The following is a 22,404-nucleotide window of genomic DNA, read 5'->3' as shown; positions in this document are numbered from 1 at the left end:
TCACCTTTTACAATTGTCGAGACCAAGATTGTAAATCGTTAATCTTGACGTTTAAACATAATCATCGAGATCAACTTTTAAATTGTCAAGATTGACTAAGTTACAATCATCGATCTTAATATTTCAATATAAATTATTATGATCAATGATTCAAATTGTTAAGATCATCAATTTGATGAGTTTGTCATTTAATCCAAATGAGGAGTCATTAAGAAAGTCAACTATTACCCAAATCAAACTTGGGTCAAAAACGTGGTTGAATGTCAAGGGATGTTGCATAAAATTTTATTAACTTTAAAATAAATAAATAAAAAAATTTACCATTTGCTATGTCCATCTTCAAAAGAAAAATGCTAAAGTGACTTCTTATAAAACTTCATTCAACACTGAGCTTACGTTGGGTTGTGATCAGAACCATAGAAACATTCTATGATTCTAAAACACATCATGGTAGCGAAAAAAGAGTACGATATTAGGAATGAAAAAAGGGGGTGATTGAACTAGGTATATGTAATGTAATGACTATCAAGATCTGCATGATCCTTGGAAAACGTGCGGTCACTGATCTCTAGAAAGTCAATGATGTTCCTCCCATCAACGCCCGTTGGACACGCTGTGCGTCCAACAGAGTTGGAGATTAGAAAAGTTCCATTTTGAATGTTTATTATGGCTGAGCTGGAACACAACGCATTCAAAAGTGTAAAACCAAACATTGCTCCATACACCACTCCTATACAACGGTATTTAACCGTTTTTTTTTTCTTTTCTTCCTTCCATACCAACAAAAGAAGAGAACACCAACTTCTCTTCTCCCCACTCATCTTTATCATTCAACAACCCAACAACCAAATCCCTCACCACTATTGACATCCTCCTCCGGCCCAGCCGGGAAAAAAAATGACGTTGGCAGTGGTCTACTTCCTCCTCGCCACCGCCATCCTCATCCTTCTCACCTTCTCTTCAACTCCTCAAAAGGGTCAAGCCCACCTTAGCTTGAATCGCCGCTTCGGCGACAGGGACACCCATGCACCATTTGACCCATTAGTCAGACAATTGGAGAGATTAATCCAAGAAGGAGGATCGCGTAACCAGAAATTTGATCAAAATTCAAAATTTCCTTCTAGTTGGGAGTCTAATCCATTTTCCGATGTGTTGGAGGATCCAGAGGAGTATTTTAGCGAGACGGGGCAGTTAAACTTAACCGGGAGATTGCAAATTTTGTTTCCTTTGTTAGATAGGTCACCCGAAGATGGGACGGTTAGTTTGAAGGAATTAGAGGCTTGGAATGTAAAGCAAGCGATTGAACAATTGATTTACAGGACCCAGAGAGAGATGAGGGAGCATGATAAGGATGGGGATGAATCAATTACTCTAAAGGAATATCTCCCTCAATTTTCCGACGAAAACATAGGTATACATCTTGCATTTTTATTGGATTAGTTTAGATCCTAACCTAAACAAAGCAGAGCCAAGGTTCAATAGTTCTGATAGATTAATCTATATATGCGAGCAAACATTCTGCCTAATTAGAACAATCTTTGAAGATTAGTGGTCCTTTTAAGCCATGATAGCTAGCTAGCTAGTAAGAGAGCTCTCTTGAAAACATCAACAATGAAATTCTTCATGGTTTGGCTTGATGATTATAGTGTAAAACTACAGATATAAAACATGCTCAACCAAGGAAAAGCAGACATAAAACAGCATAATTTCTAATTGTATTCTAACGAAAAATTTCGATACCAGATAGTAACGATATCGAGCATGGTCAAGCCAGACGGTGGAAGGAACAATTCGTTAATGCAGATGTAGACGGTAACGGATTTCTCAATTTCACAGAATTTAATGAGTAAGGTTTAATTCAAACATGCTTCTTCATGTTTCTTGTTTGCTTTGAGCTGCAAAATCATCTTCTTCTCTTCTTTTTTTTCTTGCAGTTTATTGCACCCTGAAGAGAGTGACAATGAAAGAATTCAAATATGGTTGCTGAAAGAAAAAATTCGGTAATTTTTTTCATATTTCCCACATTTCTATCTCCATGTTCTCATAATAATAATTTAAACAGATTGAGTTTGAGATGTAAATTATCAAATCTCTCCCAAACTATATAATGTGCTCTCATTGCTTGATCTATTCGATTTTTCTCTTGTTCTTTTATAATCATCAATTTACACATTCCAACTTACTAGGATTGTATGTAATGGGATAAGGTTTTGATGATGATGATGAAGTCAGAGGAAAAGAAATCTTGTTTATATAATAAAGTCAGATTTCTTGGCTTATTTTCGAGTTGATTCTTAATCACTTTTCTTGCTATGCTAATCTTGTTTGATGCACAGAGGAATGGACAACGACAAAGATGGAAAACTCAATTTTGTTGAATTTCGTGATCGAGCTTATGACACTTATAGGAATTACTATGAATTCGAAAGCGGTGGGGATGATGTACCTAATGCTGAAGAAAAATTTGCAGAGCTTGACGTGAACATGGACAAGTAAGTACCTTTCTCTTGATCTTTATACTCTCATGTCGTGAGTTTTTGTTTTTTTTTAGCCTCTTACCTTAAGCCTTTTTTCTACCTTAATTGGCAGATTCTTGTCCGAACGAGAACTGAGGCCCATCATTCATCATCTTTACCCTGGAGAGCTCTCTTATGCTAGATATTACACAAAGTACCTAATCCATGAGGTCAGTTATTATCTTAATTATATATAATGGTAAAATTTTATTATTATGGATTTTGATCTTAGAATCTCTAATTTGTCCCTTAACATGATTTAGGCTGATGATGATAGAGATGGAAAGCTAACACTTAACGAGATGCTCGATCACCCACATGTTTTCTATAGTACAGTAGTTAAGGAAAATGAGTTTGACGATGAAGATGATTTCCACGACGAATTCCGGTGATCCTTGGCTGCTTATTGCAAGTTGGAACAACTAATCAATTTTCATTTCTAGGATTCCTACAATCAAGATTACTTTCAGCATATTTCAGATTGTTTTGATCTCAAGAAGAGGGATAGGAATCGTTATTGTTGCTCATCAATTGTAAAATAATGATAATTTTATACAAGAAAATTTTAAGGGCCCAACATGTAATGAGACAGGGATCAACCCAAATGAAATCTAAAAGGATGTGGTGTTCGATTTCCAATATAATAATCTATGTGGGACCCATGATTTTTTTCAAAATTTGAAATCTTAAAATTAAAATTTGTGGACAGAAAATGTCCATGATAAGAGAGAGAATTTTTTTCTCTATTACTTACGTCATCCATGCCATGTCAAACTAGTGCTGGGCTGTGAGCAAAAAATCACTCGTTTCCTGATCATCACATCACAAAGAAACAAATCGAAGGCCTTATTTTAAGGTTGCATGCATCAAACGATTCCTTTGTGTCGTATTATTTCTCAATATAGTAATCAATCATACTTAGTAAAAATGACCAACCATGTGCATATCACCAATCAACCCCTAAGCAACTTTATTTAAACATTGGCCCACGTACTGAAAAATAACTCAATAAGGCCAATTGGCTATTTGTTGTTATTATATATCTTTTACAAACTCTCTTTAAGGGGGGCTTTCTCAGTTGTTACGATATCCAGATATAGATAAGAAAACTTTCAAGTATCGGACACGGTACAAACTCTACATCCTGGAAACCAACGTAGGTATGAGATATCGCTGAAGCAAGCAATATATCGAAGTTCTCACGAGTTGCAGACGAGAATACTTTGCTTTACTAGAGCTATCCATGGATCTGATCGGACCGAAATCAGATTCGTTCTCATCCAATAACTTTGGATCTGTATCGAGGATTTAGATTCTGGTAAGGATCCAATCAGGTAAGTTTATGATCCAATATCTTATTGGATTGATTATGGATCAATCATTTTCTGATTCGATAAGGAGCCAACCTGGTTGTTATTGGTTCGGTTTTGGATACTAATATCAAGATCCAATTAGAGTAGGATCCTAAACTTATTGGATCAATTCCAGTCCGATCCTTTTGTCAACTGCCACATCAGCGTCCACATTATGATAGGGGTCCTTGCTTTTTATGATTAGATGGTACATCTAAAAGTGTCAATGGCTACTCATTTTATTGAGATCGGAATTGGAGTCAAAATCGAAAACCTTAGTTCTGAATCCCTTTTATACTCAATTAAACTTTGGTCTACAAAAAATCAAACAGATTTGATTCTATCCAACAAGTACTAAAATCAATTTTTATTTTTTACTTTTCTTTATATGTTACGCTGTCGATGGATGAAAGTTTTTCCGATCTTTTAGAGTTAATAGATATTATAAAAATCACTATTAAGTACCCATATAAACTATGTATTCAAGTTTTAAGTGCTCTTCTAAAAGTTTATTATTTGATGAGAAAGATGAATTTAAATTTTGAAAATAAATATAAATAAAAGCCTTAGAGTGTCTCTTTACTAAAATAAATCACAATTATGTTGTTAATGCTTTTGTAGATATTGTGTTGTGTTCTTAAAAAACTTTATACTGATTGATAGAAAGTGTTTTATCATATTTTGTGTTGGAAAAAGATGTAAAATCTTACACGTTAAAGTGCAATAAATGTACTTTAAAATTTGAATTATGTATCGAAATTGCCCCTTAATTTTTTTTTTATTATTAAAATACCCTCAAAATCTAACTTCCAAAATGTATTTATTACACTTTAACGTGTGCCCTAAATCTTATTACTATATGATTTATTTTTGTCACATCCAAGTCTTGAGAATTGGAATCAACGATGATTCTTGGCAATTTAGAATATTCCACTTATATAAGAATCAGACCTGAAATGAATGAGAATTGAAACTAAACAAATATGATGGTTTCAATTCTAAGCGACTTAGGATTAACAAGAAGGATTCTCTATATGGAATCCTAGTCGATGGCACCATCTACAAAGTCATAATCCAAAAGTTGGCCTAGCTAGATAGCTTTTGACTTCAAATCCATTCTAAAACTCTAGCTTTTATTCTAAAATCAAATAGAAAAGACAATGCCATGATATATATATATATAGAGAGATGGACTCAAGAGCTTTATCGTAAGCAATGCCAAATGAATGATATTTTAACATTAATAACCAATGTTTCGTAAATCGAACCAATGATTCAATTGAAAATGTATTATATTAGTTGAACTGTGGTGGACCTTGGTTCAATTTGATTGAATGAATTTATATTTATTAAGAATAAAAAAAGTCATGATAATCTGATGATCTTTTTTAAATACGCTCTTTGTACCTCTCATCATAGAATTGTAGATTCTTTTGTTTTGAGATACAAAAAAAAAATATTTATGATTCTATAACTGCTAGGTTAAGGAGTGTTTAAAATAAGAATATCAAATTATCATCAGTCAAATGAAAAAAAAAACATATATAAATTTTGAGTCGTGATAATCTAACGTCCCCTTCACAGAATTGTAGATTATTTGTCCCAGGATACACAATTTTTTTTTAATGATTATGTTGGGGGCGTATGTAAGAGGGGGTTCAAAAAATCATTATTCATAAATTTAATCTAAATTACTTTTATTTTTATATCTATAAATTAAATTAAATTTTTTTACTTTTTGGAAGAACAAGTCTTTATTTGCTATCGTTTTGACAGATGGATTCTGTTAACGTGTGCCCTAATTATGGTTAGTAATTAAGTGCTAACTCCATAAATGGAAGTCATCTTGTATTCAAATTCTCGCGATAAATTAGTCTTTGAGAAATTGACGAAAAAGTACGCACCAGCGTGGCCGGATGGGTCCTTCTCCTAACTCATAAGAAACCCTAAACCTGAAAGAGCGCAGAAAGAACGATCATTCGAATATATAACCGTAAAAAGCGAGAAAAGAAAAAAAAGATAAGAGGAGGCTGTGGTAATAAAAATCAATAATTAAATTAACGTGAAGATGTTGTACTCCCGGTACTATTATATTATTTAAGTTACATGCAACTCTACTATACATAAGTGGGCCTTATCTACAAAAATCACTGTATGTAGTTATTTAAGAAGAGTAAGATCAAAAAAGAATAAATAAAAGGTATTATAATTGGATGGTTAGGATCATCTGATCAAACTGACTTATAATCGATAGAACAACAATCATATATTTATGATAGAAACGGGTCTATCTAATACTTTCTGCGTGAAATAAGATAAAAAAAAAGTTCAGAAACAAATAAATATAAATAATAAAATAATTAGACAAACATAGTGATAGAGGGAAACATTCACAAAACCAGTTGTTCTCTAATTTCTCTTTCTCTTTCTCCTTCTCCTTCTCCTTCTCCTTCTTTCTCTCTCCTAGGGTTTTACAGATTCATAGCCGCGTTTCCTATCAGCGATCATCGATTGTCTCTCGAGGATCTCTTTTGTTGTAGTTACCTTCACTACATCCATGTAAGTAGTTTCAGATCCTTCTCGTATGATCAGAGTTTAGATTGCTGGTTTTGCGGTTATCTCGATCTAGGGTTGAAAAGGATGTATTTTTCTTTGTTTTTAAGTGACTTTAGATCTGTTTTTATGAATATGGATTTTTCTTCTGTTATTATGATCTAGGTTTTTGAATTAGGGGATTTTGATGTAATGGACGTTTAATTCAGGGGTTTCATAGTAGGATTTTGATCGTGATGTTCGAAGGAAGATGATTCAATAAAGAATTAATTTTAGTAGTTATTGTTGGTTTGCGCTTGAAACTGATTGATGGATGAGATTTCTCAAGTAAAGATCAGATTTTGATTTGAATGACTTTGGTCCCTTTGATCCTGTTTTGATTTTGATACTGGTATTTTATTAGTGTTTATGAGATTTTTTTTAGATCATTGTTTGTTCTGGCTTATATACTTGGAGAACTACTGAATTTTCTGTTTATCTATCTGGATTTTATGGCATCTTTTAGTACACACAGAGAGTTACATCTCAAATTTATTGATTTTGAGTATATATCATTCTGTTCCATAATGTTAGTTTTTGTTCGGACTATCCAAATCCACAATCCCCACTGATTGGTAAAGGTTAATTTTTTTATATCTAGTCCTTGTTTATTTGTCTGTAAGTAACTCTGATTGATCCGTGGATTGATTGTTGAGAAAGTTTACTTGTTACGAATTGTACTGTTAAGTCATTTTTTTCTCCCGTTCAACTGTTTAGAGCATCTCCAACTGAGCTCTGGAACTCTAAATGTGGAGGGGGAGACGTTTGAATCTAACTCCAAATGGTCTCTATTTTAGAGAAAACCGGCTATATCACTGTTCACGTCTCCAAATATAGAGATCTAGAGAAATTTTGAAGGTCCTCTCTAAATCATCATTCATGTTTTCTAAATACCCATTTTATCCCTTTTCCATAAATGTCATTTTTGACCTTCTCTTTTCATGGAACATGTTTTAAGTACCATTTTTGTCCCTTTCTCTTTTCAACTTTTTCAAGTGAATGAATAGTGTTTTAAAGTATGAATAGTGTTTTTGAGAATGGGCCAATTGGAGTTCAAATTGGTTTGGAGATGAGTATCTTCTTCAAATTTGAAGAAGATGCCAATTTGGAGCAAAAATTTAGAGAAATGGGTTGGAGATGCTCTTAGGAATAATTTGTTAATTCTGCCCCTTTTTCACTGTTAAATCTATATTGTTTATAAGATCCATGTACCTTTCAGATACAAGATGGCAATGGAAGTAACCCAGCTGCTTTTGAATGCGCAAGCTGTAGATGGTACAGTTCGAAAGCAAGCAGAAGAAAGCTTGAAACAGTATCAGGAACAAAACCTTCTCAGTTTCTTGCTTTCTCTCTCTGGAGAATTGGTAAATGACGATAAGCCTATTGAGAGTCGTAAATTAGCCGGTTTGATCCTCAAGAATGCCTTGGATGCCAAGGAACAACATAGAAAGTTCGAGCTTGTACAAAGATGGTTGTCATTGGATTCTGCTGCAAAGGCCCAAATCAAAACCTGCTTGTTACAGACCCTCTCTTCTCGTGTACCTGACGCTCGGTCTACCGCATCACAGGTCATTGCTAAGATTGCAGGTATTGAGTTGCCACATAACCAGTGGCCTGAACTGATAGGAGAGCTCTTATCGAACATTCACCAGGTTCCAGCTCATGTCAAGCAGGCTACTCTTGAAACACTTGGTTATTTGTGTGAGGAAGTCTCCTCAGATGTGGTAGATCAAGACCAAGTAAATAAAATACTTACTGCAGTAGTTCAGGGTATGAACACTTCAGAGAGTAACAATGATGTCAGACTTGCTGCAACCCGAGCGCTGTATAATGCTTTAAGTTTTGCCCAGGCAAATTTCACAAATGACATGGAGCGGGACTACATCATGAGGGTTGTTTGTGAGGCAACTCTGTCCCCTGAGGTGAAGATACGACAGGCAGCTTTTGAGTGCTTAGTCTCCATTTCCTCTACCTACTATGAGAAACTAGCTCCCTATATTCAGGACATCTTTAATATTACAGCTAAGGCCGTGAGGGAAGATGAGGAGCCCGTTGCCCTTCAGGCCATTGAGTTTTGGAGCTCCATATGTGATGAGGAGATAGATATCTTAGAAGAATATGGAGGTGATTTCAGTGGTGACTCTGATATTCCTTGCTTTTATTTCATCAAGCAGGCACTCCCTGTTCTCGTCCCTATGTTACTGGAGACCCTTCTTAAGCAAGAAGAGGATCAGGATCAAGATGAAGGGGCTTGGAACCTTGCTATGGCTGGGGGAACGTGCTTGGGTTTGGTAGCCCGTACTGTAGGGGATGACGTTGTCCCGCTCGTCATGCCTTTCATTGAAGAGAACATAACAAAACCAGATTGGAGGCAAAGGGAGGCAGCTACTTATGCCTTTGGTTCCATCTTGGAGGGTCCATCCCCAGACAAGCTCACATCTATTGTTAATGTTGCTCTAAACTTCATGCTTAGTGCATTGATGAAAGACCCAAATAACCATGTTAAAGACACTACTGCTTGGACCCTTGGCAGAATATTTGAATTCCTTCATGGTTCGACGGTTGAAACACCCATAATTACACATGCAAACTGCCAACAGATTATCACTGTTCTGCTCCAGAGCATGAAAGATGCTCCCAATGTTGCTGAAAAGGCTTGTGGTGCTCTCTATTTTCTAGCCCAAGGTTATGAAGACATGGGACCATCATCCTCCCCTTTGACACCTTTCTTCCAGGACATTGTTCAAGCCCTTCTTACTGTAACGCACAGAGAAGATGCTGGAGAATCCCGACTCCGGACTGCTGCTTACGAGTCTTTGAATGAAGTTGTGAGGTGTTCAACTGATGAAACCGCTCCTATGGTCATGCAATTGGTTCCTGTCATTATGATGGAACTCCACCAAACTCTTGAAGCACAGAAGCTCTCATCTGATGAGAGGGAGAAGCAAGCTGAGTTGCAAGGTCTTCTCTGTGGGTGCTTGCAGGTCATCATACAGAAGTTGGGGGCATCTGAGCCAACAAAGTATCTCTTTATGCAGTATGCTGACCAGATGATGGGTCTCTTCTTGAGGGTCTTCGCTTGCAGAAGTGCCACAGTTCATGAGGAGGCCATGCTTGCCATTGGAGCCCTGGCCTATGCAACAGGCCCAGACTTTGCAAAGTACATGCAGGAGTTCTATAAGTATCTTGAAATGGGTCTCCAGAATTTTGAGGAGTATCAGGTTTGTGCCATCACTGTCGGTGTGGTTGGGGACATATGCAGGGCATTGGAGGAGAAGGTGTTACCTTACTGTGATGGCATAATGACACAGCTCCTCAAGGACTTGTCAAGCAATCAGTTGCATCGATCTGTGAAGCCGCCCATCTTCTCGTGCTTTGGTGATATTGCACTGGCTATAGGAGAGAACTTTGAGAAGTACTTGATGTATGCGATGCCCATGCTGCAAAGTGCTGCAGAGCTATCTGCCCATGTAGCCGGTGCTGATGATGAAATAATGGAGTACACTAATCTTCTGAGAAATGGAATATTGGAGGCGTATTCAGGAATCTTCCAAGGCTTTAAGAATTCTCCAAAGACTCAGTTACTGATGCCGTATGCACCTCACGTCCTCCAGTTCTTGGATAGCTTGTACATGGAAAAGGACATGTGAGTCATAGTTGAATATACCCCTCTTTCTCTCAAATTAGTTCTATAGGTCATCTTTTTTTTTTTCCTGTAGTTACTTACTGTTTTTCTGTTTTGTATTTTAATCAGGGATGAGGTGGTGAGTAAGACTGCAATTGGTGTCCTGGGTGATCTAGCTGACACACTGGGTAGTAATGCTGGACCCTTGATTCAGCAATCTGTGTCAAGCAAAGACTTTTTAAATGAATGCTTGTCTTCGGATGATCCTTTGATTAAGGAATCTGCTGAATGGGCCAAGTTGGCCATCAGTCGAGCTGTTTCTGGTTGACGATGCTGTCTCTTAGTATATTCTTCTTTTAGAAGTCCCTGCATGCATTCGAGTCTGTTGAGTTGGAGTCTGGGATTGCATACCATGAGTCGGGTCTTTGCCATTTTTGCAAGACAGGAGTCGGGGGTCATTGGTTGGTGACTAACTCTTGCGTCGTCACTGTGGAGTTCGGTTTCCTTTTTTCTTTCTCAGAGGAAATGGGTATTGATGGCCCATATTCCTCCACTAACTTAGCAGAAATGGCTGAGGGCCGGGAGAGAGTGTGGGGAAGGAGGAGGGAGAGAGGGTATTGTGTTCTGTTGAACAGCCGCAGCTTGGACCACTTTTTCACTGTCACATGGTCTGCACTGGTCCTTTTCATCTTTAATGGAGACTTCTATTCTGCTGGTTCCAAGTTCTTCCAAATGGGAAAGCAGTCAACAGCCTTAGTTGTTTGATGTGGATAATACCTGGGAATTGGATGAGGTGTTCTTGCTGTTTATGACCACCCCTAGTGGTAGAGTCCGTCCGCGTCTCCTTGCCCTCAATTTTTTTTTATTTGTGTGCAAAATTTTAGTGTCTTGCATTGTTGTGTCAGTCACAGTTGTGTTACAGATCATCTCTCGTTCTATGCACTCACTCTTTATGTGGGACTTAGGTTTAACCCACATAATACTTGGGCATTTGGTATCCTCCATTAATCACACATCATGCTCGATATTAGTATAGGTGTCTATTAAGTTAATGTTCAATGCCATGCATTCATCAAATCATGTTTACCTCCTGTGTTTCTTGCTTCTTCTTTTTTACCCTACTTTTTCTAAAATCCCAGTTATTTTGGTTGGTTGGTTGTCTGCTTTGCTGTGTGGAATCATTGAGATTGTATTCGTTACCATAATTAGGGTGGTATATATATCAGGCTTGGTGACTTCAAAGTGCCGAAAGAAACAAAGATTTGGTATGAGGACAAACATTTATCCTTTCTGTAACTTTGCATTATCTGCAGTTTTTAAGGAAGATATGAAAATTCTTATATTGGTTCTGGGAAACCTAGCATCCCCTTATTTATTTATTTTTATCTGTATAATGGTTTCTTTTGGTTTACATTTTGTTGATGAAATATAAAAGAACTAAAACAATCTTAAGTATTTATATAGTTTTATATCATATTATGATTTTTTTTTATTTGCTTTTACGAAAGTAACTGGTTCACTTGATTTTGTTCCTCCTGAATGTTTGTTACCCTGGTTTGATCAGAAGACCTAGTGTAATTGTAAAGACTGTTAACATGGATGCCCATATAAAATAGTTAACATATACTTGTGTATTATGGCACTCCTTCCTGTTGGTGGGTAGGCTGCAACCTCATATCACACTTCTTAATGTGAAAGTGTATGGGAACCATAGATGATGCTTTTCACTGAGATAGGTCATTTCAGGATTCTTCTATAAAAAAATAAAAATAAAAATAAAAAACAATTCTTTTTGGCAATCTTTAGGGGGTGAAAATGTGAGAATTTGAGTCATCTATTCTTTCATATAGGAGACAAAAGGTCAATGGGATATGCCATTAATATGAAAAGAACAACAGCTATTTCAAATATTGGCCAAAACCTAAGAAGGAGACCTAATTTTGAACTAGAGCGAGCCAATAGAATTTGAATTGATTCCCAATTAAACTATTGGAGATGACGTTTCAAAAGGCTTCACAATTTAATTGTATTTAAAAATTTACTGTGAGTTACTTTACTTCTAAGATTTTCTTCATATTTGAAATCCCCTCCTTAATCTCAAAGTAGTATTTGGTAGCCTTTTTCTTATTTTTTATTTAGGCAATTTGTACCTTGGTCTAAGGACTTCTGAGTAATTTTTCAATAAATTAGATGATACCATTTCGTGTTTTATATGGTACGCTTGAGGTTTATTGAGCCTGGTGCACCAAAATTAGGAAGTTTGCACCATTTCGATCTACTTGCGTATCTAGTACTCATAGATTATTCTACCATTTGTCATGACCCGACCCTACAATACAAGAGTCACGTGGCACAACTTTTATCCATAATTCTGGTTCTTCACGTCCAAATTCAAATAACCATCAATCAGACAGCTTTATGCTCTGTAATAGTGGGCCCAAAAGCATATACCACCTGGCACTTTTTGCACGTGTTGTGATTGCAGTTTCTTCCTTTGACATCTATCCCAATTCGTTGGGATCCACCCTGGTCACTCGAAAGGAGGATCGAACGGTTGTGCATTAACACGTAAACTGGTTGTTAGTTACTTTTGGTACATTTGGATGCATCATATCACATCACATATGAAAGAAGTTACTTCTTTCGGTAAGTACCGTATCTATCTTTTGAGCTCTCTCTCTCTCTCTCAGCTCTGCAACAGCAGAATCAGAATTCAGAACCCTAAACTCTCTCTCTCTCTCTCTCTCTCTCTCTCTCTCTCTCTGTCTCTCTAGGGTTTGCAATGGCGATTGCTTCCCCTTCTTCTTCTAGCATCTCGTCTTCTTTCTGGTACAATTGGTCCGAGTCGTCTCATTCCGTTCGCTTTCCGTCGACCTTCGGAATACGGTCGTCCCCGAACCGGTATCCGCTGCGGCTCACCATTTCATCTAGCTTGGAATCTTCGAATTCCACAGGAGGAAATGGCTCCGGAGAACTCCAGTACGAGCTCAAGCACGAACTTCCGATGCCGCGAAGACAAAGGGGATCGCCGGTGTTCGTTATGCTTCCGATCGATGTGGTGAGTTCTTTGGGAGAGATGACCCGGAGGAAGGTGATGACGTATTCGTTGAGAGCTCTGGCAGTAGCAGGTGTCGAAGGGGTAGTGATGGAGGTTTGGTGGGGACTGGTGGAGAGAGACGCCCCAATGAATTACGATTGGCGAGGTTATTTGGAGATTGTGACTTTGGCTCAAAGATTCGGCTTAAAGGTTCGAGCGGTCATGGCCTTCCACCAATGTGGTGACGTTGGAGATTCTTTCTGGTAGGTTTGCGGATGATGTTTAAAATTGGTTTCTCAATTCAATTTGTTGTTTGTTTTGCTTTTCTTTGATTGAACATCTATTAGTTAAGTAAAAATGACAATTTTACAAGAAAATGCGGTATTTCAAACAAAGATCACAAGGTGGATGCTTCAATATAAATACACACACAAAAAAAATATTATATTACCTTTTTTATGATTTTAACTATTGGGTTTTGGACCCTTTAGAATATGTGAGTGATCCTAAGAAATTCTTGCGGGGGATGTAAAAAATCTTGCAAACAGGTCCCATGGTTTTACATAGAATGAAAAAAAGGTTTGATCTTTAGGTTGATGTTGAGAAGGGCTTGGATAATCCTAGAGCACAGTTTTTTTTTTTTTTCAAAAACAATATTAGGTCGATTCAGGTGAGCATGCTGTGTGACACTGAAAGAGGGATGGAGAGATTAAAAAGTGAAACTTACTTGTATTTGATTAGACTCAGGACGTGTTGGTTTCTTAGCAATCTGCTCCTCATCTGTCCTGATGCAATGGCTAGGACAGAAATGAATTGGGTTTACCAGATAAATTGACCCAATTTACTGTTTTTGGGGTTGCTTTTGCTCGAACTCAGATTGGGCAATGCTTAAGAATCAGGATCCAGAGTGGTGTCCTGTTCCAATGGAATAGGAACAGTGTCAGTGTCTACTGGCATGTTTAGAGTTTTAAAAATAAGTGGGCTCCCAACTAAGCCGTTTTCTATATGGCACGCAGCCCAATGTGTTCAATCTCCAACTCAAATGTGCCTAATAGACATTGTATATTGTTATGGGAATGGGACACCGCTCTGGATCGTGACTCAATGTTTAAACCCTACCTCAAACCACTCTAATTCAACCAACTAGTTGCCACCCCCTAGTAGTAGTGCCATCCACCTTCCTATCAAAGTTCCCCGTAACCAGCTCTAGTATCATCCAATTTTCTAACATTCTAGGACTATACTGTCTTTCTCATTTAGGACCCAATGGATTTTCAGAACATTCTTTTGGGATTATCCTATCCAAGAGATTTGTTTCTGCTTTAGGATTTCCTTTATTTGATATTAAAATTGTTTAGTTTTTTTCCATTCCAACATTTGCAAAATTTTATTTGTAGTTGAAACTCTCAACCATAATAAGAGTAGTGTTCTGTCCCCTTTTCTTGTATTGAAGGATCCCTCTTCCTCACTGGGTGCGTCAAGAGATGGCCAAAGATCCAGATTTGGCATATTCAGATAGGTTCGGAAGAAGGAATCAAGAATACATTTCCTTGGGATGTGATATTTTTCCTGTTCTGAAAGGTCGATCCCCCATCCAGACCTATTCTGATTTTATGAGGAACTTCAGAGACACTTTCAAAGAATTTCTTGGGGTCGTAATTACAGTAAGATGATATATATATATATTTATACTTGTATGACTACTTTTGGGTATATGAGTAGAGATTGCTCGACATTTGGAATATGGTTTTTTACTGTGACGTCTGTTCCATTTTGCAGGGGATTCAACTTGGGATGGGTCCTGCAGGTGAGCTGAGATATCCCTCATGCCCTTCTCAAAAGCTGACATCATCTTGGCGCTTTCATGAACTTGGAGAATTCCAGTGCTACGATAAGGTAAGTATATAGGCTAAACTTTATTTGCATGCTTGTAGCGGTTTCTTTATTCCAAGTTCTATTTTCTCTTTCTTTTTGATAAGTATTCTTGAACTGTCTAGTTTTACTATTTTTGGCTTATGATTTTATTTTTTTCCTCTGAAAATTTCAGTATATGCTTGCTTCTTTGAATGCTTGTGCACACAACATTGGAATGCGTGAATGGGGAAATGGTGGCCCTCTTGGTGCCGGCAACTTGATGCACAATCCTGAAGAAACACATTTCTTTAAAAGTGATGGGTCCTGGAACACACCCTACGGCAAGTTCTTTCTTGAGTGGTATTCTGGAATGTTACTTCTCCACGGAGAGAGGCTTTGCATGGCAGCAGAGACCATCTTCTGGGGTACTGGGGTAAATATTGCAGCAAAAGTTGCTGGGATACACTGGCACTATGGCACGGACTCCCACCCATCCGAGTTAACTGCTGGCTATTACAACACATCAACCAGAGATGGATATCTCCCCATAGCCCGCTTGTTTGGTAGGTATGGAGTGACACTGAGCTGTACATGCTTTGAAATGAAAGACACAGAGGAGAAGGAGATGAACCCATTCAGCAGTCCAGAAGGATTGCTGAGACAAATTGTATTGGCTGCTAGGTCATCTGATCTACCTCTAGAAGGTGAAAATTCTGTGGGTACTCTCAATGACGAGTCATTAAAACAGGTACTAAAGATGTCCAAGTTTTATTCAGATGGTCTTGATGAACGGTTCTTCTCTTTCAACTTTATGAGAATGGGCCAGAGTCTATTTGAATCTCAAAATTGGGCCCGTTTTACTGGATTTGTGAGGCAGATGTCTGGTGGCCATAATTTTCAGGCCAAGCTAGAATTTGGATGGGAATCATGCATCTCTTCTTTATCAACAGCTGAGAAAGTTGGAGAAGTGGCTTTCACATATTATCGATAAGCCTTCTCTCATTTGTACCGTCAATAACAGCTGTATATGTTGACCTTCAATCATTGGAGATTTTATTCAATATTGAATTTGTAACCTTCCCTACTGTATTGTTGCCAAAACATTGTGTAATAGTACCTTACTGAAAATTTTCAGTAATTAGGTTGGCTTTTCTTAGTTTACACATCATCTTTCCACTTGACAAGTCAGGTTTATTTCCCCCTCTGAGCTTTGTTTCTTGCATGAATTTATCCTAGCAACAACCTCCTTGAGAGGGCCGTTTGGCAATCTTTGTTTCATTCTAAATCTTATCTTATTAGGTTTTTTTTTTTTTTTTCCCTATCTTGGGTATCCTCACCCTTTGGGTGAGACTAATCCCACGGGCACACGCACCACCCCCTCGGAAAGTCGTACATGCAAGTGGTTGAGCCCGGAGCTTGGAGGATGGCCCCAGGGAATTAATTGCTTCGTATGAATATAAACACTTGAATGTCTTAACTCATTTCTGGGGTTGCAAGATTCTAAACAATTCTAAACAAATCAGGTTAAGAGAACAATATCGTGAAAATAATAGTTAATGTTCTTTTGGACCATAATTATGTCATGGGCGTTATGAGAGCATAAATGTCTATGTAATGTACGCATTACTTGTGCTTAAAGGTAGTTTCTTAATCAGGTTGTTATTGTTGGATTCTAGACTTTCTTTCCTGTTTCTTTTACTGTATATTATGTTTTTTTTTTCGCCAAATCTCTTACTCACTGTATAGCAAGATTGTGCATTTAATGCTCCTGTTAAGAGTCCATGAAGCTGTAATTTGAATGGAATTGTTGAGCAATACTAGCAATTATTTTAGTTCAGGTAGCTTTCATGTCATGTTTCAAAGCCTTAGCCCAATTCCATTGGGATCAGCTAAATGAATCTTGTACTCCTGCTGTTGAAGCGTATTTGTATCCGCTTTCACTATTTTAGTCCATATTCTTTTGGGTCTTCTTCTTACTCTTTTTAAATCTTCAACTTGAATGTTTTTTTTTATAAGTGTAATACTCTTTTAATCTTTCCATTGGGATCAGCTAAACGAATCTTGTACTCCTGCTGTTGAAGCGTATTTGTATCTGCTTTCACTATTTTAGTCCATGTTCTTTTGGGTCTTCTTCTTACTCTTTTTAAATCTTCAACTTGAATGTTTTTTTTTTTTTTTTTAAAGTGTAATACTCTTTTAATCTTTCCTGGTACTAATTAAAAAAATTCTACAAATAAAAAAATAAAAAATTACATATACGAAAATTTTCTTAATTTTGTTCAAGCAGTTCAATATGGCTTGGGAGTGCAATCTGTGATGAAGGTAAACAACAGCTAGAATTGGCTGTTTTGCACAATTAATAGTCATGCTGGAGTGACCTCAAGATTGTACCTCATAGCGCACATCTTGACGATCAAAAGCATATATGATTCCTACACACTTTCACATCAGGATGTGCAATATGAGGTACAATTTTGAGGTCACTTCAGTGTTATTCCTACTTATATTCACAATTCTAGAAGATGATGCTGTGTGTTAACTTTTTTTTATAGTCTTTTGATCATTGACGTCTTATTTTTCCTGTATCTATTTGATCCTCACGTATCACGTGACCACAAAGGGTATAGTGTGATTTATACGAACTATTTTCTGTTTTTCTATGAGTACTAAACTGTTGAGAAAAATAAAAATAAATTTTAAAATTAAAATCAGGGGATTAGAATTCCAACTTTCTAAAACATTGCAGCAACGTAATCAAAGGCATTAGGTGATGTGGTCCCTTGAGCATTGCAGAATCATAGAAATTGAAGTGATAATGTTTATTTTTTGATTCGAAAGGTCGTATAAGTGTCTTAGTCCTACTCTTTCTAAAGGTCTTGGACTCACTAATTTCTAATCTTTCTCAATCTGAACTGATTTTTGTGACCTTTGTAATATTTTGGATCGTACTGCTTATTCAATTTAGCACCAATCCCTCTAATATCTGAATTAAATAAGAGAAAATATTGGTTGGGTGAGTGTCAATTTTTTGAAAGACATTTGGCATATATGGGAAAGTATTGCATGATTGTGACGAGGACCACTTTATTATGTGTTTATTTGTGTTGTTGTTTTATTGTTTATTTTCAATGAATACTACCTTAGCCAAAATACCATACATTTAAATCTTTAGAAAGGTTAATGATTTTTGGACTCGTTTTTTTTTTTTTTTTCTTTTCACTCAGTCTGTACTTGATTGATGTGTCAAGGGCACAAAATCATAAATCTTTTTTCTTGTGTATCCCGAAGAAAATGATCGATGATTTTGTGTCCTTGCCACGTTAGTTGAGTACAAACCGAGTAAAAAAACTGAATCCAAAAATCATGACTCCTTTAAAAATCATTTAACTGCCAAAACAAAAACAAAAAAACAAAAAAAAGAAAAAGAAAAGGAAATTAAAACCCATGGGGGATCTAGTTTAGTATCGGGTGATAATTTAGACATGATCAATCCCAATATGATCGACGAAGTCTTGAAACTTGGGGTAAGATGTACATATAATATCGAGATGAACACTAATTAAAAGAGTGAGAGGAAGACTCAAAAAATATAGATAGAGATAGTAAAGTAGATACGAGTTCATATTCAATAACAAAAGATGTGGCTCTAGACAAAATATAATGAAGAAACAAGATTCATTTAATTGACCCAATAATATTTGGGATAAAGCTTTGTTGTCGTTGCTAAGAAAAATAGGTGCAATCGAACTAAAAAAATAAATCAAAAAACAAACACAAGACAAGATGCAATCACACAAAGAAACATATAGATCTTATGTGATTTCTTGAAGATTGAGGTAAGCCCACAAATCACACCGATTCCTCTATGAAGAAAAAACTTGTAACTACAGATTACACTCTTTCACCAAAAATAAGTATAAATATCTTAGAAAATCTAATTAGGATTTTACATAATATTAATGAAATTATGAAAATGCCCTTGGGCAAATGAAAGAAGTGTATGTTGTCTCGAGGGTTTGCCCTACTTCTAAACAAATGGAATGGTAGTAGTGTTAGCTGTTATATAGTCAACTTTAGAGAAGGTGCTGTAGTTTTTGAGACTGCGGAGTCACCATTCAATAATCCTGGCTTCAAATCTGAGAAAACAACGGTGGTTGAGTTTTCTTTTACTTTCTTTGGGAGCTCTCCATTTGATGAGTGTTTAACCACAGCCATACAAAAAAAAAATATTTAGAAAAAAAAAAAACGAAAAACTAGAAAATGAGGGGAAATAAAAATAATGAAATAAGCATGCAAATTGAACAGCACATACTATATATATAGGTAGTCGGCAAGTGACTTTTGGACCATCCAGCTGTTACTCCCAGCAAATCACTTGTACAGTAGATATCTTTTCAATTTGTGGTCTTGATCTTGATTGATTGGCTTCGATGGCTTGGCTTCATCGACCCCTAATCTTTGGGATAGAGCCTCGATGATGTTATTGATGATTAATGCTTATGGACATCAATAAAGATAGATGACAAGAAAACTTTTATGGGCACATCAACTTTTTTGTAGCACACCAGTTAATAAAATTATGAGTCGTGCTGGAGTGACCTCAGCGGGGACACCTTGACGTGGTGGCGGGGCACATGTCCATAGATGTGTTGTACTTGTATCTCGGAGAAAAAATTCTACGGGCATGCACGCCACCACATCAAGATGTCCCCTGTGTATCCCCCACTAAGGTCACTCCAGCATTAATCTTAAATTATACATAGCACATCAAATTATGATAAATATACAACAAAAAGGGTTCTAAAACAAGGAAATAAAAATGATGAATTTTTTATTCAACTCAAATGAAATAGCTTCTTCTGAGAAGAAGAAATGGGAAGAGATCAGGAAAAATATTAATTTTTGTGCTTATCTATTCATGCACATGTTTATATTGTGTTCACATTGCGCCAAAAAAGAAAAAATAGTTTGAATTGAATTACTTTTTCTCTTAAAAGAAGGAAGTGCTGGGGACACTCAAGCAAGGTAGGCTTGTCTTTTAATACAAAACTTAGAGCCTTAGAAAATAACTATTTAGTTTTTATTTTTATTTTTTTATGAGCATTGTGGTTAAGCTCTTAATTCTGTTGGTGAACGAGGTCCTTGGTTTTCCATTTCCTGACAAACTCAAGCTGTGAAGGGGGAATGTAGGTTAGTAGGTTCATCATTCAGCCACCTTAATTCTTCCCGACAAACACCAGCATTACCAAGATTTGGTCTCCTTTGTGCATAATTAAGTTAATCTTTAATTATTATAATAATCTAGTGTTAAAATTGTTGATATGTAGGGAATTCAAAAGTGTTTCTCCAGTGCTCCCTGATGCCTCACCTAATTATACCCTCCAAATGCTTTAAAATTGATTGATTCCTACCATACTCTCTATGTTTGTCTCCTCTACCACTTCATGTGGAAAGTGAGATCAAAATTGCACTTAATAAAGGTTTAAGGCAAGAAATAAACCAAAATAAAAATGAGGAGAAAGAAGAAGACCAAGAGAAGCATTGTTAAAAGGGTAAATTTCATTAAAGTAATCAAAGATGTGGTATCCAATATGGCAATATTATCAACCCATCGTGCATGATAGTGGGGAAAAACCTTTATTTTATGTTAATGAAGACTAGAAATGGGTTGAAAGTAGAAATCAAAAGTGAAATTTGAAAAGGAAAAAAAGAAGTGAGAAAAGCCCATAAGCCAAGCTGAAAATGGTAAGAGTTTGAGCCATGCAAGGGATTGATAGCTTTTAGTGGAGAAAAGTTAAAGTATATAAAAATTTTTTGATGTTACAGAAGTTAGTGCAGTTGACTTTGAGTTGGTGGCTAATGGGTATTGCATTTCATCATATATTTCTACAAAGTTCTTCAGTGGGATGCACCATGACAAAAACTCTCATGGGCCATGGCCCCCCATCCATTCCCCCCAACCTTGTAAGGATATAAAGGACCCCTCCCTCCCCTTACCAAATCCCCAACTCACATTCTAACACCCAAATACCACAACATCAGCCATGCCTCCACTAATCAAGATCCTCTTCCTACTATTAATCTTCTCTCACTCATATTCCGGTGAGTTATCTAATTTTTTTTCTTTCCAAAATTTACTTAGGGTTTGTGTGATTGTAGAGAAGAAAAAAAAATTCTTAGGAAAATGATCCTAATAAAATAAATTTCCTCGGAAATCTTTGCATGTGATTTGCTCTTCAAAAATGTTAAAAAGAGCATTGGTTCTTTGTTTTGGGGTATGAGGAATTGTGAGAGAATAACTTCCCTCCCTGCAAGAACCTCGGTCCAATTAAGATTTTTCCACTCGGGCAAGATAATCACTTTCTACGGATTCAGTTAGAGAATATTTTTTGCCTCCATTAATACGAGATAATCATTTCCTCTAGGGGATATTTTTCTGCAAAAGTGTGCAACCATACACCTGCAAATTCACATTTTTTGGAAAAAAAACCAATTTCCCTTTGATTTTCATGTGCAATCAAACAAACACTTGGCTTAATTAACAAAAAAGCTTCCCTCTTATCATGCAGGCGAAGTCGAAGGTGTCAAGATTGGCACAAAGCCCATTAGTGAGGTAATGTAATTTTGCATGCATTTCATACTCATGCATGGAATACTAATTAAGTTGCATTATAATCCATGTAGAGATACATGCGTGTGTGTCGCACGTGAAAATCAAATCCTGAGAAATTGCTTATGTTTCTATTATTGGCACAAATAATTGTGGTAACAGAAGCATATATCTAGCAGATGGCTGCATGGGGCACTTCTTTGAATCTCAGCCTAATTGGGGTTCTAAGTATAAGTTGTATCACATTCATAATTGATCTTTTTCGATGATTTGTTGGCTAACTTGTAAAGATATGTGTTTTGAAGGCTATTAACAAGACTAAGATGAGAAAGCTTATAATGGAGGTTGATGCGATACTGGACTATGACGATGGAGGACCCAACCCTAGGCATGAATCCAGGAAAGTGAAGCCTCCTGGTGGTGGTGGCTACAAGAACCCTTGACCTCACTCATCCTCTTAGACTCCTTTTGTCTTAGGTCCCTTACTACAATAAATGTTGATTTCCAGAGAATTTTTATGTCCATCGGAAACTAGTAGTTTGTTTCGAGTATTAAGAATTATGAATATATGATACGTTTGGGTGATTTTGTGATTCAAGTTATCATTTTATGAGTACTTGAAAAGAGTTTCCAGCTTTTGTGAGAATCTGAAAATGGCAATAAATGAGAAGTGGCTCAACTCCTCTTCCAATATTTGCTAGAATATGAAGGAACTTTAAATATATGTAATTTTAGCATGATAAGTTCACAATATTATTGTCAATATGTCCAAATAAGTTCTTTCCCCATAAGCACCTCTCACCAAATTATTTATTATA

At 36.6% G+C, this 22,404-nt stretch overlaps 4 protein-coding genes across 5 annotated transcripts; all 4 read left to right on the top strand.

Moving 5' to 3' along the window:
- The first annotated feature begins 763 nt into the window (after positions 1-763).
- On the top strand, positions 764-3,108 carry LOC147389956 (Calcium-binding EF hand family protein). The gene is made up of 6 exons (XM_086418831.1): positions 764-1,411; positions 1,744-1,846; positions 1,935-2,000; positions 2,337-2,492; positions 2,590-2,686; positions 2,780-3,108. Exons 1-6 carry the CDS (start codon positions 898-900, stop codon positions 2,906-2,908), a joined length of 1,065 nt encoding a protein of 354 aa, XP_086274957.1. The 5' UTR covers positions 764-897; the 3' UTR covers positions 2,909-3,108.
- A 3,125-nt stretch (positions 3,109-6,233) lies between these two features.
- On the top strand, positions 6,234-11,439 carry LOC147389955 (ARM repeat superfamily protein). Its single transcript, XM_086419812.1, has 3 exons — positions 6,234-6,427; positions 7,680-10,106; positions 10,215-11,439. The coding sequence occupies exons 2-3, from the start codon at positions 7,687-7,689 to the stop codon at positions 10,411-10,413; spliced, it is 2,619 nt and encodes an 872-aa protein (XP_086275938.1). The 5' UTR covers positions 6,234-6,427; positions 7,680-7,686; the 3' UTR covers positions 10,414-11,439.
- A 139-nt stretch (positions 11,440-11,578) lies between these two features.
- On the top strand, positions 11,579-16,139 carry LOC147389954 (beta-amylase 3, chloroplastic-like). 2 transcript variants are annotated; one of them, XM_086419813.1, is made up of 5 exons: positions 11,579-12,731; positions 12,860-13,385; positions 14,576-14,786; positions 14,902-15,018; positions 15,170-16,139. In XM_086419813.1, exons 1-5 carry the CDS (start codon positions 12,689-12,691, stop codon positions 15,965-15,967), a joined length of 1,695 nt encoding a protein of 564 aa, XP_086275939.1. In that variant the 5' UTR covers positions 11,579-12,688; the 3' UTR covers positions 15,968-16,139. The 2 variants fall into 2 exon arrangements, with proteins under 2 accessions (XP_086275939.1, XP_086275940.1); XM_086419814.1 differs by lacking the exon at positions 11,579-12,731 and having other exon boundaries at positions 12,760-13,385.
- Positions 16,140-20,922: 4,783 nt separating this feature from the next.
- LOC147389953 (uncharacterized) lies at positions 20,923-22,171 on the top strand. Its single transcript, XM_086418925.1, has 3 exons — positions 20,923-21,078; positions 21,546-21,589; positions 21,892-22,171. The coding sequence occupies exons 1-3, from the start codon at positions 21,021-21,023 to the stop codon at positions 22,027-22,029; spliced, it is 240 nt and encodes a 79-aa protein (XP_086275051.1). The 5' UTR covers positions 20,923-21,020; the 3' UTR covers positions 22,030-22,171.
- Positions 22,172-22,404: the final 233 nt, after the last annotated feature.

This window comes from Akebia trifoliata, chromosome 12 (assembly GCF_017979445.1).
Source record: "Akebia trifoliata isolate Shusen 1 chromosome 12, ASM1797944v1, whole genome shotgun sequence".
Classification (NCBI taxonomy): domain Eukaryota; kingdom Viridiplantae; phylum Streptophyta; class Magnoliopsida; order Ranunculales; family Lardizabalaceae; genus Akebia; species Akebia trifoliata.
The sequence above is the reverse complement of the archived record's forward strand: the minus strand, read 5'-3'. Positions and strand labels throughout refer to the sequence as shown.